The 11,460-nt window shown below is 44.0% G+C and overlaps 1 protein-coding gene across 10 annotated transcripts in view; it reads left to right on the forward strand.

Annotated features, from left to right (window-relative positions):
* ZFYVE26 (zinc finger FYVE-type containing 26) overlaps window positions 1-10,772 on the forward strand; it is a 70,201-nt gene extending 59,429 nt beyond the window's left edge. For 8 of the 10 annotated variants that reach the window (XM_032774734.2, XM_032774738.2, XM_032774740.2 and 5 more), the window contains 8 exons: window positions 708-926; window positions 2,142-2,339; window positions 3,140-3,342; window positions 4,156-4,297; window positions 4,769-4,828; window positions 6,145-6,327; window positions 7,115-7,159; window positions 8,227-10,772. In XM_032774734.2, the coding sequence (XP_032630625.1) occupies window positions 708-926; window positions 2,142-2,339; window positions 3,140-3,342; window positions 4,156-4,297; window positions 4,769-4,828; window positions 6,145-6,327; window positions 7,115-7,159; window positions 8,227-8,430 (1,254 nt within the window). In that variant the 3' untranslated portion in view covers window positions 8,431-10,772. The remainder of the gene's footprint in view (window positions 1-707; window positions 927-2,141; window positions 2,340-3,139; window positions 3,343-4,155; window positions 4,298-4,768; window positions 4,829-6,144; window positions 6,328-7,114; window positions 7,160-8,226) is intronic. The other 2 variants (XM_032774739.2, XM_075065378.1) reach the window with 1 other exon arrangement.
* Window positions 10,773-11,460: the final 688 nt, after the last annotated feature.

Raw genomic sequence — 11,460 nt, forward strand, 5'->3', positions numbered from 1 at the left:
CCCCAAAAACCCTTATCAATTGCAGGTGGAAGTTCAGTCTCTCTTTTGACTAGCATTGCTTTAGTAAGTAAACCAACTTTTATATCTTTATACAGAGCATACAAAGTGTCTTCATGAGGAGACTAAGTTCCATCCAGCTGTACAATGTGATGTTGCATCTCTTTTGTCAAGAACTTCTGATAGTCATGTAATAGTTGAGGCTGAAACTTGGGACCTCAGAACCTCCAGAATTCCTTTTAGAATTTATATAGTTTTACTGTAAGCTATAATTAGGTTCGAACAAAAATTCAGGCTTTGAATTTTTAAGTAAACTGGTATCCCAAGAGGGTTTTCTCCCTATGATTACAGTTGTGCTCCTAAAATTTCTGATCTTCTGATAAAACAGCAAGTCAGGGAGTAAAGTGCATATTTGCGGAAGTCTCTATCAGCAGTGGAAATATCTTTAAAAAACAAACCTCCTATAAGGACCCATTCATTTTGGAACAGAACCACAGTACCTACAGTCATGTTTAAACATCATTGCGGCTAGCAAGGTTTGAATACAGTTTCCCTATCCAGTAATATGGCTGGAGTTTCATCCCATGTATACCCCAGTAGAAAAAGAGGGGCTTGGTTGATACGCGCTAACCCCAGAGACGCTTTGCAGAATAGTCTTCCTATTAATTGTTCCTGGACAGTCCCATGTCATTGATTCTCTGTCTTAATAGCAGGACGATGACTACTTTGCCACATTGAGAGACCTGGAAGCAACCCTGAGGACACGAAGCCTGTCTCTGGAGTTGATGTCCGAAGGGAAGATCCAACACAACAGCTACTATCAGGAGTGCTTGTTCTATTTACACACGTATGGCACCAACCTAGCGATCATTAGCTTCTACATGAGACACGACTGCATGCGAGAAGCACTTCTGCATTTGTTAAATAAGGTGAGTAATGAATTCTGCTGGCAGTGTCAGAATCTGCTCTTATATCATCTAAACTGGAGCTTTGAAAGGATTAGGAAGACTTCTCCCTTCCAAACTGGTGACCAGGATTGTACAGTATCTATAATGGCTGAGTGCAAAATCCAGCATACTCTGTTTCCTCTGAGGCTTGCACTATTTATAATCTTATTGACCAGCCTCTGTGGATTTATTCTGGATGACTGAACGTCCATGTCATGTAGAACATTAACTAGCATTGTTCCATCTTGGAATTATTATTGCCTCATCCCCTTGCCAAAATAGTGAAGGCCAGAGAAGAGAGAGCCACTTTCTGTTCTCCTCCAGTACTATCAATCCACCAGTTCTTACCAGCATGAAAGCTACTGAAAAATACTTAAAACTTCTCGTGTGTGTGTGATTTTACCTGGTTCGTTAACCTTTTAGAATTGAAATAAATTTGGCATAGAACATACTGATTGGGGATAATGGAGTTAGGTATTTCAATCTGTTGGCTCGTTTATTAATAGGTAATTGTTTAAGTGGCCTTACCAGCTCTGGTTTCTCTTTATATCACCAGTGTGATTGCTATAGTTAGAATTGAGATGGTCCATTCTAAGCCCTTATTCTTGGTTATCTTTTGAATATATCCTACATGTTCTTAGCTTAGAAGTGAATTGTGTTTTGTTTTATTTTTAAGAAAATCTGCTTGCTTTTGAGAGCCCAGTGGTGCAACAAGCATTTTTCCACCAATAAAATTTTTCAGGTAATTCAAAACAATTTTAGGTTAAAATCTTCCTACCGCAACTTGGACAGTGAGACTTCAAACGGCAGTTCTCACTTTCCTGTTCTCTTACTGCAGTGCAAGTTTTTTTGGTGCTAAGGCTCTCACCACTGCAGGGGAAGGGTTCCAGTGAAAAGTTAACCTGTTTCCACCAAATGTGTTTTTGTTAAAAACATTTCTGTGCATACTGGGTTCTGTAACTTGTGCTATGCAGTGTGTTTTTTAAATAGCAAACCCAGTCACTACCCTGAATGCAGTGATTAAACAATGTGATAGCTGGCTGTGAACTGTTTTTTTTTAAAGGGTGCTATGTGTTGGGTGCCTGTCTGTGCCCAGAATGTAGGGTAACCTCTCTGTCACTGATACTCCCTTCAGTGGCAAGAGAAAAGCCAATTCCTGCAGCTGATTCACCTCAAGCTCCCTTTTCCCCACTGTAGGAGAGCCCACCAGAAGTGTTCATTGAAGGGATCTTTGTCCCAAGTTATAAAAGTGGAAAACTGCACATGTTGGAGAACTTGCTGGAAACCATTGATCCAAGTCTGGAGAGCTGGGGTATCTACCTGATTGCAGCCTGCAAACACTTGCAGAAAAAGAACTACTACCACATTCTGTATGAACTGCAGCAGTTTATGAAGGTATGGGTGGGGTGTGGGCCCCACTTTATTGCTGAAATAGTGAACAGCATCACTCTATTCAGCGATATTACTTGGGTGTTAAACTCTGCGTTGGTCACATTGTTTTTCTGTGAATTCCCTGGGGTTTCAGTTGAAAAAGTATTCGTCTGTATCTTCCATATGTTCCATCCCTAGCTGTTGTGTAATGTTGCTGTACACTGTTAAGCAGCTGTTCTGTCTTGTCCCAGACTGGTTATGTCTCTATACTCTGTCAAATGATTCCTGTATGTCTAGTTTTGTACCACACTTTGGGATCCTTTGTATTGATAGCTGTTATTGAAATTTAAGACCACTTAAATGAGAGAGTAACTCCAGAGTCCATGTCTGCAGTTGTTTCCTGTTTCACGTTTTCTAACTGTAGGATTGTCTTGTGGCTGGTGAAGTCCTTTGTGCTTTTCAAATACATAGTATGTCTTTTGCTTGTTTTAATTTTTTATTGAATATAAGCTGCTAGGAACTTTCTGATCCTAGGAAGATCCCAGGCAATGCTGTCTATTCATATCTGCTGTGCTTATTGTCATGAATCTGGCCTTGTTGCACCATCTTATCTGATGCTTTAATTTGTATGTCCTCTTAGGGAACCATAATGTTTGATTTGTGTGAGTTAGTACTGACAGTCAAAGTAGCTCTGAAGATGTTCTGCCTATGGGTGCTCTCAGTCTTCTCAGCTTCTGAGATTTATAGTGATTCTCAACATCATAGTCTTGTTGTCAAATGATTTCCCCCTTTTTAAAAGTTCATTACTTGTTTGTTTCTTTGAGGATCATGTCCGTGCTGCCATGACCTGCATTAGATTCTTCACTCACAAGGCAAAGTCTTACACAGAGCTGGGAGACACACAGAAATGGCTCCTGAAGGTTAAGGACCACCTCAAAGTTTACCTGCAGGAGGTTTCAAGGAGTTCCGGAAGGAAAAAAGCTGCTTGCACTTTTCGGAAGAAAATGACAGCCACTGACGTGTCAAGGTATCTGCAAAACAGAAAATGAAGCTCTGGGAATGAGGTTTCACTTGAGGCTTGTCTTGATTAGGAAAACTGGTTGAGTTTAGGTTGGGCTTAGCTAACATACTCTAGCTAAGCCCAACCTAAAGTCGACCTTTTTCCAAGTCAAGACAAGCCTGAAGTGACAGAATGTCAGTCCCTGTACCACCCACCCTCCTGTATGTAGGCAAAACTGATGTGGATGTAGTCTATGCAATTTACATTTTGTTTGCTAAACTTATTGCCTGAATAGTAGCAGAGCTAGATGTGAGCTTTAGAAGCAAGTTAGATGGTTAACTGAATTTCCAAGCTTTAAAATGTTAGAAATTTAGTCTTCTCTTTCCAACTTTTGGAGTGTCTATAACTACAGTTTTCTTAAGGTCTATTTTCTTCTAAAGTTACTGAAACTTTTTCACACTTCACTGCAGTTTAACAAAAATTTAGTCTTTTTGTGTATGTCTGGGAGTTGTTGTTGTTAAGGATCCACAGCTGGTCGGTGTGCATAATGCTGAAATTCAGGTGAGCATTCGTAATGCACGTTTCCCATGCAGTTCTGGAGAGCACTTCAGTGCAGCAGCTGGGGTGAGACAGAAGGAGCTAATGTTAATATTACGGTATGCCCAAGTCAAACAGCAGTTAAAATAGCCATTTTTAATTTGTTACAGACATATTTACCTTTTGAGACACCTTTCAGTAAAGTAGTAATTTGTGGCCAGAGCGCTTCATTAATAGTTGTGTGGATGCATCTATGTAGCCAGCTAAATGAGATTTTCCCCCCCCCCCGCCCCCCCAATCTAGACACATCAATACAGTTGAGCTACAGATGGAAGTCACCAAGTTCCTGCATCGATGTGAGAGTTCGGGGACCTCTCCAATAACTGGCTCAAACTTGCCCACACTATTTGGAAACAATCACATGAAGATGGATGTAGCTGGCAAGGTACTAGCTGCCATTTAGAACATAACATTGCTGCCTTAATTTGACCTGTTCTGTGGATTAAAGGATGATTTGGGGGCCTGGAGCACTCATCTGGTCTTCAGATAATAGAAAAGGTACTTTTCAGTTTTAGCTGTCAGTGCATTTTAAAGGTAGGTAAGTATCCTTATCCTTGTGTTACAGAGGGAGAGAAGTTAAGTAACTTGCCCACCATGGGACACTTGACAACAGAACTCATGTCTTTGCCTCTCCCTCTCTGGATCATGCTGCCTCCCATTGTTAGAGACACTTCTTAACAAGGCTGTAAATTGCCTTTTGGCAAATGCTATTGCAGTGCTGAACTCAGGCAAGAGGCAGTGAAATGCCTGGGCTACTTTTGTGCAAGTGACTTCATTTCCTTATGAGTTTTCTGTGCATAACCAAATGGCGATGTCTCGCTTTTCCCTATTTCTAACGTTGGCAATTTCTTCTCAGGTCATGCTGGAAGGGAAGAACATTGAAGAAGGTTTTGGAATTGCATTCAGAGTCCTCCAGGTATGGAAAACCTAAGAAGTTGCTGCATGTAAGGTTGTTCCCACTCCTGTAAAGCACCACTGTTTATTACCAGACTCGTTGCATGAGGTGGGGAAAACATAAGTTTCAGATCTGTCTCCGTGTTTGTGTAAAATACAGAGCAATCAATTATGTAGGTTCTAAACCTCCATGCATTGTCAGGGACCCCGCTCTGCCAAGGAAATGAACTGCATGGCCAGCTTTTAGTTTAGAGGGTCGCTGATATCAGCTTCCAGATCTAATTAAGCTACTCTTTCTTTCTTTGAGGGAGGGAGTAGAGCTTAATTTTCAAGGTTCCCCTGTCTGTGTCTCAATGTAATGCTGGCAGTTCTGAGATATCTAATCAGCCAGAAGGCTGTCTGGCTGTGCACCTGAATAAACTGGTGCCCGCTCATCCACCGAAGGAGAGGAGATTAGAGAGGGGGCACTCTGATGGGAGAGAACAAGTGAAGGAAGGGGCTCCAGGCACCATGTAAAGAGAAAACTAGGGTGCTGCCTGCTCTGCTGAGAGAGGAGTCTGGTCTCTTCAGAGCCAATTAACTTGCCTCCTTGCTCATCCACAGAGTTAACAATGGATTCCCTTCCTCCCTGCTGCTCTCCCAGAGTAACCAAACAGTGTTCTCCACTGCTTTGCACCTTCCTCAGTCACTCACACTGTGCAAAGTGCTACCCCAGGTGTGAATGGAGTATTCAGATTTGGTAGCATTTGATACCCACTCTGCACAGGTGTCAGTGACTGCGCAGGATATGGAGGCAGTGAAGAAACAGGCGCAGAGCTGGCGCTTTGCTGGCCCCAGAGCCTGCTCATCCAGGGAGCAGGAAGTATTTAATTGGAAACTGTCCTTGTTTTTGGAAATGTCTCTCTCCAGCATGTGTGGCTGGCTGAGGCTGAGATACTTGCCAGCATGGTACTAGTAGCCCAGGTGCTTAGCTGAGAAGGACCCACATTAGTAGCTTGGTGGGGTGCAAGGAGAGAGTCTATCTTGCATGGAGTGGAGCAGACTGCAGCTGCCCAGACTTCCAGTGCAGAGGAGTGGCCCCTGGAAACTAGGGTCCTACTATGATCTGAGTGGCCTGGCCTTTCGGAGCAAAATGGCATGCTAGGCCCTCTTGCCCTGAGGGCTGTACTTCTGTACAGAAAATGAGGGTGGCAAGGGATTGCGTTTTAGAGCAGTGTGACTGTACTTGAGCCACACCTTGCTCTCCTAAGCAGCAGAGTGCTCCTCCTCTGGGCAGGCTTGGTAGAATCTGCCATGACTGAACATACTGCTTTGACACTTTCAATTTTCCCACTTTAGGACTTCCAGCTGGAGGCTGCAGCTGTATACAGTAAAGTGGCGAAGGCGCTTGTGAAGCAGCGGAACTACAGTGAGATCCGGCAGCTCCTTAAATGCGTCAATGAGTCTGGAGTTGCAGCCAAAAATGATGGGGATATCATCATCCTAAACTGCCTAGATGAGTTTAAGGATATTCCCTCTGAGGTAATGCTGCCCCCATGGCACTGTCTTCTGAGGTGGAGGTAGGCTAGAAAGGGGACAGTCCCTTGCCTCTCAGCATCCATACCCTGCACTAAGACCATGCTGTCAAACTCTTCTGGCCCCTTATTTCACATGTTCTATCTCAAGAGAAGTCAGTGTGCATCTGCACAGGAAAATGGCTGTTCGAGAGATGTGATTGTCTAGCTACAGGGTCCTTTTCCTCAAATCTCCCAGCAAGGTACTGTGCAAGTGGGGAGATTCTTCTACCAGTGGGATCCTGCCTTACATTGCTGTCTGGGATGAGGAGGTGTGTCTTTCCATGAAGATCCCTTGCTGGTAGAGAGGGCACATGGAGGAGGGAGCACAGCCATGTGTGCCCTCCCAGCATTGCTGCCTGTGTAGGAAGCCACCCGTTAAGATTGCCCTGCTCATCACAAAACCTTTACGTTGCTCTGCGTGTGTTGCGTGGAGGTGGGAAACCAGGAAGATCTCTATGAAGCTACCACTGCGCAGGGAGGGGGCAGGAAGTCCTGATGGGGGGGAAAAGCTGCCCTCATGGGGTTCCTTGAAGACATAAGTGGTGTTGGGCCAGAAGGTAAGCTGTAGTAAAAGGGAAGATTTGGGCTTAGTACCTGGCGCCTCAGGAACTGGGACAGTTGATGGCTGAGATGATTTAAACACCTTGCTGTAATTGTCTGTGCAATGTTTTGATCTGATAGGCTATAAAGATATAATGGTTTGCAATCTACAGTCCTCTAATTGTCACCTGCTTTTCCCCTTTGGGATACAGGATCTGGACAATCTGATCCAGGATATGGACAGCGATGAAAACAAGGTGAGTAAAGTGTAAAGGGAAACTCTTAACCTGCTGTGGGAACGCTGAGCCTGGAAACCATAGCTTCTCAAGATTGAGCTTAGATACCTTGTAAGTGTCTGATCTCATCTCTTCTCCCCAAAAGTTAGAGACCCTTAGGTCTCTGAGAGCTACTGTGTGGGACTTAAAAGCAATGCAAAGATGCAGTTGGTTCTTTTTGGTTCTTCCTACCTATTTTCTCATAGATGCACTTAATTTCCCAGTGGCAGCAGGCAGTTGATGGGGATCTATATGTATCTGTGGAGACCAGCATTGAGCTTATTATTATTCCAGTGTTATATTATTGCCATTGTGGTAGGCCACACCATCCTTTATCTCATCGATTTGGTAATTCCTCTTCTTTGTAGACTCTAAGACTGAAATACATGCTTCTGTTAATTATATACACTGCACTTCTCTACTGTCTTTAGTATAAAGCTCTCAAATAATTTTACATTCACAAATAGGTAAATAGTCTATTCCCATTTTACAGATGGAAAAACTGAGGCCCAGGGGTCATGTGACTTTCCAGGGTCACATGCAAATCAGTGGCAGAGCTGGGACTTGAACCGAGGAGTTCTGATTCCCACTGTCCTGCTCTGACCACCAGATATGCTGCTCTACATAGGCTGAGAAATTGGATTTGATTTCTGTCACTGCAATAAGTTCAATGCTACAGTGACCCTAATGTGAGCCTTTGAAAGAACTAGGCCATAGCAGAATGCCTCTGTGAATCTTTTCTGTTCAGATATGGAGGTTTTCAAGCATGAACTACACATGCGAGAAGACTGATTCTGGTTCCATGATGATCAGCATCCAAGTTCTAAAAGCCAGTGACAGACGCTTAAATTTTAAAAAGTCTAATGCACTGGCCCTTTGTAGTACACTTCTTATAGCAGAACCTGGCCTGTGCTACATCACAATTCACACCCTTTCTAAATAGTACAGCCTGCTGAACTAGATTTCCCAATGGGCCCTCACCTATACCTGTGTGTTAGAACTCAGTCTGGGAGGCTGCGGCGGACAACCGCTTTTCTTTATTGCTTCAGATCCAAGCCTACCTGAAGTGCAACAAGCTGCGTTCTGCCTACCTGGTCTCAGTGAGACAAGAGAATACCAGAGCCGTGGAGCTGGTGCAGCATGTGCGGCAGTTGGCTGAGAACAGCAGGGAAGACGTTGTGCAGGCCATCTGTGCCCAGTGGCTTTCAGTGCACCAGCCCAAACAAAAAAGCTCAAAGACCACTAGGAAATAACTTCCAGGCACCAGCATCCATAAAGGGAAGACTTCCTGTGGCACAGAGAAGAGGAGCTCAGCGATCTCTCAGTGGCAAGTAAGAGCTGCTAGAGTGCCTGTAGCTAAAGGGAAGGAATTTACTTCGTACCAGTGCCAATCCTGTGTTCTGATGACCAACAATCTCTACCTCAGGGTGTTCTCTGTGTGTTTTTAAACCTGAACAAGTCAAGCAAGACTAAGGATTATGGAGAAACACACCTTTCTCCTCTTTCATAGAGGCATTGAACTCTTTTGCCATGAGTTTGTTTTAACTCAGTAAACCTGTGTATAGTTGATGACCAAATCCCATCCCATCCCATCTCAGATCAGTGTAGGTTGAAACATGAATCTCTGTAATATCTATTAGCCAGAGCCATTATAAAATGAATTGATCATTGCAAAGGTTGATGAGTTTTGTTTCCATTTATGTAGACTTGGGACTGAACTTTTGAGGTGACTTTTTAAAGATCTGTACTAATTATCACAAAGTTTTTTACACTAGCACAGTATGTGCAAATCCTTTAGTTGGTTTGAAAGGCAATGGCTAGTTGTATATGGCAGGTGTGTCTATGCTGAAATCACTGGCAAGTGTTTGCCTGCTGCTTGGGCCCTTGGATGGATGGATGTAATTGCAACAGGATGCACTACAAAGGGAAAACCTTAAAATAGGATGAGAATGTCTGAGAATTTCTTACCTCTTGCTTCCCTAGTTTAATCCACTTAGTGGATTAAACCGCTGTGATACAATTGTCATTGGGCTCTTATGTCCTTTTCCATAGTGTAAACAAGCTGAGCTATACACCTCTTGCACTGTAGGGAAAGCACCTTCCTTTTATAAAAGGGTTTATATGGTGAAATTTAATCACACGGCCAAGTAATAAACTGCTGAACCATGCAATGAGTGTCCTTACTAATGCAATCTTTCCCCTTCTGACAAAGTGAAACATTTTGGACCGAAGTGTTATACTTTTTAACAAAAAAAAAAAACCCCACCCTCCATTTGTTCCTGGAGTGAACAAATGGCTCAGACAGTTGAAATACACTGGGGACTGGCAGGCATCCTTTAGTTCAAGTGATGTCCCTGTATTAGTTGCTGCTGCACAGAATCTCTTTCCCCAGTTGTCTGCCGCTGACTAGAAACAGACCAAAAGCCGCACTCTCCTGGTCTACTTCATTTAACGGCAGGTTCCTCTAGTGTAAAGTGATTCTGTTCAGGGACATTTGGATTTGGCTACTGCTTCTCTGCAGCTGTTAATCAGAGAAGAGGGAAAAGTAGTAAGGAGAAACAGGCAGCAGAGAATGGAAGAAGCAGAAATGAGTGATGGTTTAAAAAAAAGTTCCTTAACTTTGGCAGCCCACAGCATGCTTGTAGTGCTATGGATGTAGACTGCTAACATTTAGAGATGGGCAACTCAATTTCCCTTTCAGCAGCTCCCAGTATATTACAGTCAACTGGCTCACTTGCAGCCAAATGCACTCTATAAAGATGTTTTTCGTTTCTGGAAGTGTAATAATTAATTCCATTGTATAAGGTAAGCTAAGCAAGCAAATAGAGTCCTTGTGATAGAACAGACCTCCAATGAGATTAAGGACTTGGTTGATCTCATTTTGAATGTTTCATGACCACTGTCCCACTGACTCAAACATGTCTCCCTGCTAGAAATGCTTAGCTCATTGGATTTGGGGTTAGAAATAGCTCAGAGCTAAGAATCAGGAATGACCACACTTAACTTTCAGAATCTCCTAACCCCAGATCTCAGAGATCCCATTAGTAAGGCTAATAAAAGCTGCTTTTATTGTCTCGGCCAGACAGAACCGGCCTTGCAGTATGCTCCAGGAGTTAGGCTTATCTTGTTGGGTGTGATACTTTTTATGGTTTGGGTCGATACCAAATCTACAAATATGGGTGGAGAGGTCTGTACTGTGTGCACTGATGCAGTATCTACCATTCTATATGCATCAGTGAGAGGAACTTGAACAACATAGAAGGAAAGAATGATGCCTGCCATGTAGCCTAGCCATTTTTGTGCCTGTCTTTCTGCTTGACTTCTTTGCACTGTACTTTACGCACTTTATTGAGTGTTTGTTGCAATTTTGATAGTCCTTAACTTAGAATTCTAAGGATCTTTTTCTTACCAGCAGAACTGGAATTTTAGCCCTGACCCTAAAAAACTTGTCACGAATAGTGCAATTAGTATTGGGCTTAAAAACCCTAAGCATAAAAATGGATTAAACACTAGTAGTTGAAAGAGCCATTTCTCTGTTAAGTTGTAATCTGCTTACAATGAACAAAGGAGAATAAAGTATTATCAGCAAAGGTCACTTGCCCCAGTCTCTCTTTTGTGTATTGCTCTGTTCTTTACCTCGAGCATAGTTGGGTGGCCTTTCCCTCTTCAGCTTGTTTGTAACTGGTCCAGGTCTCCATCTGTTATGGAAAACACCTAGGCCAGGGGTGGGCAAACTTTATGGCCACATCTGGGTAGGGAAATTGTATGGCCATGAATGCTCATGAAATTGGGGGTTGGAGTGTGGGAGAGGGCTCTGGATGGGGGGGGCAGGTGAGGGGGTTGGATGTACAGGAGGGGGCTCTGGGCTGGGACCAAAGGGTTTGGAGGGCAGGAGGGGATCAGGGCTAGGGAAGGGGGTTGAGGTGTGGGAGCATATCAGGGGTGCAGGCTCTAGGCAGTGCTTACCTCAAGCAGCTCCCAGAAGCAGCGGCATGTCTTCTCTCTGGCTCCTACGCAGAGGCACGGCCAGGCAGCTCTGCATGCTGCACTGTCTGCAGTTCCTGGCCAATGGGAGCTGCAGGAGCAGCACTTGGGGTGGTGTGCAGAACCCCCTGGCTGCCCCTATGCATAGGAGCCAGAGGGGGGACATGCAGCTATTTCTAGGAGCTGTACAGAGCTGGGCAAGCCCCTGCCCCCCCCCCCCCGCACCAGAGTGGGGCAAGCCCCAGGCTCCGCTCCCTGGCAGGAGCTCAAGGGTTGGATTAAAATGTCTAGAGGGCCAG

The sequence above is a fragment of the Chelonoidis abingdonii genome, chromosome 4, assembly GCF_003597395.2.
Source record: "Chelonoidis abingdonii isolate Lonesome George chromosome 4, CheloAbing_2.0, whole genome shotgun sequence".
NCBI classification, from domain to species: domain Eukaryota; kingdom Metazoa; phylum Chordata; order Testudines; family Testudinidae; genus Chelonoidis; species Chelonoidis abingdonii.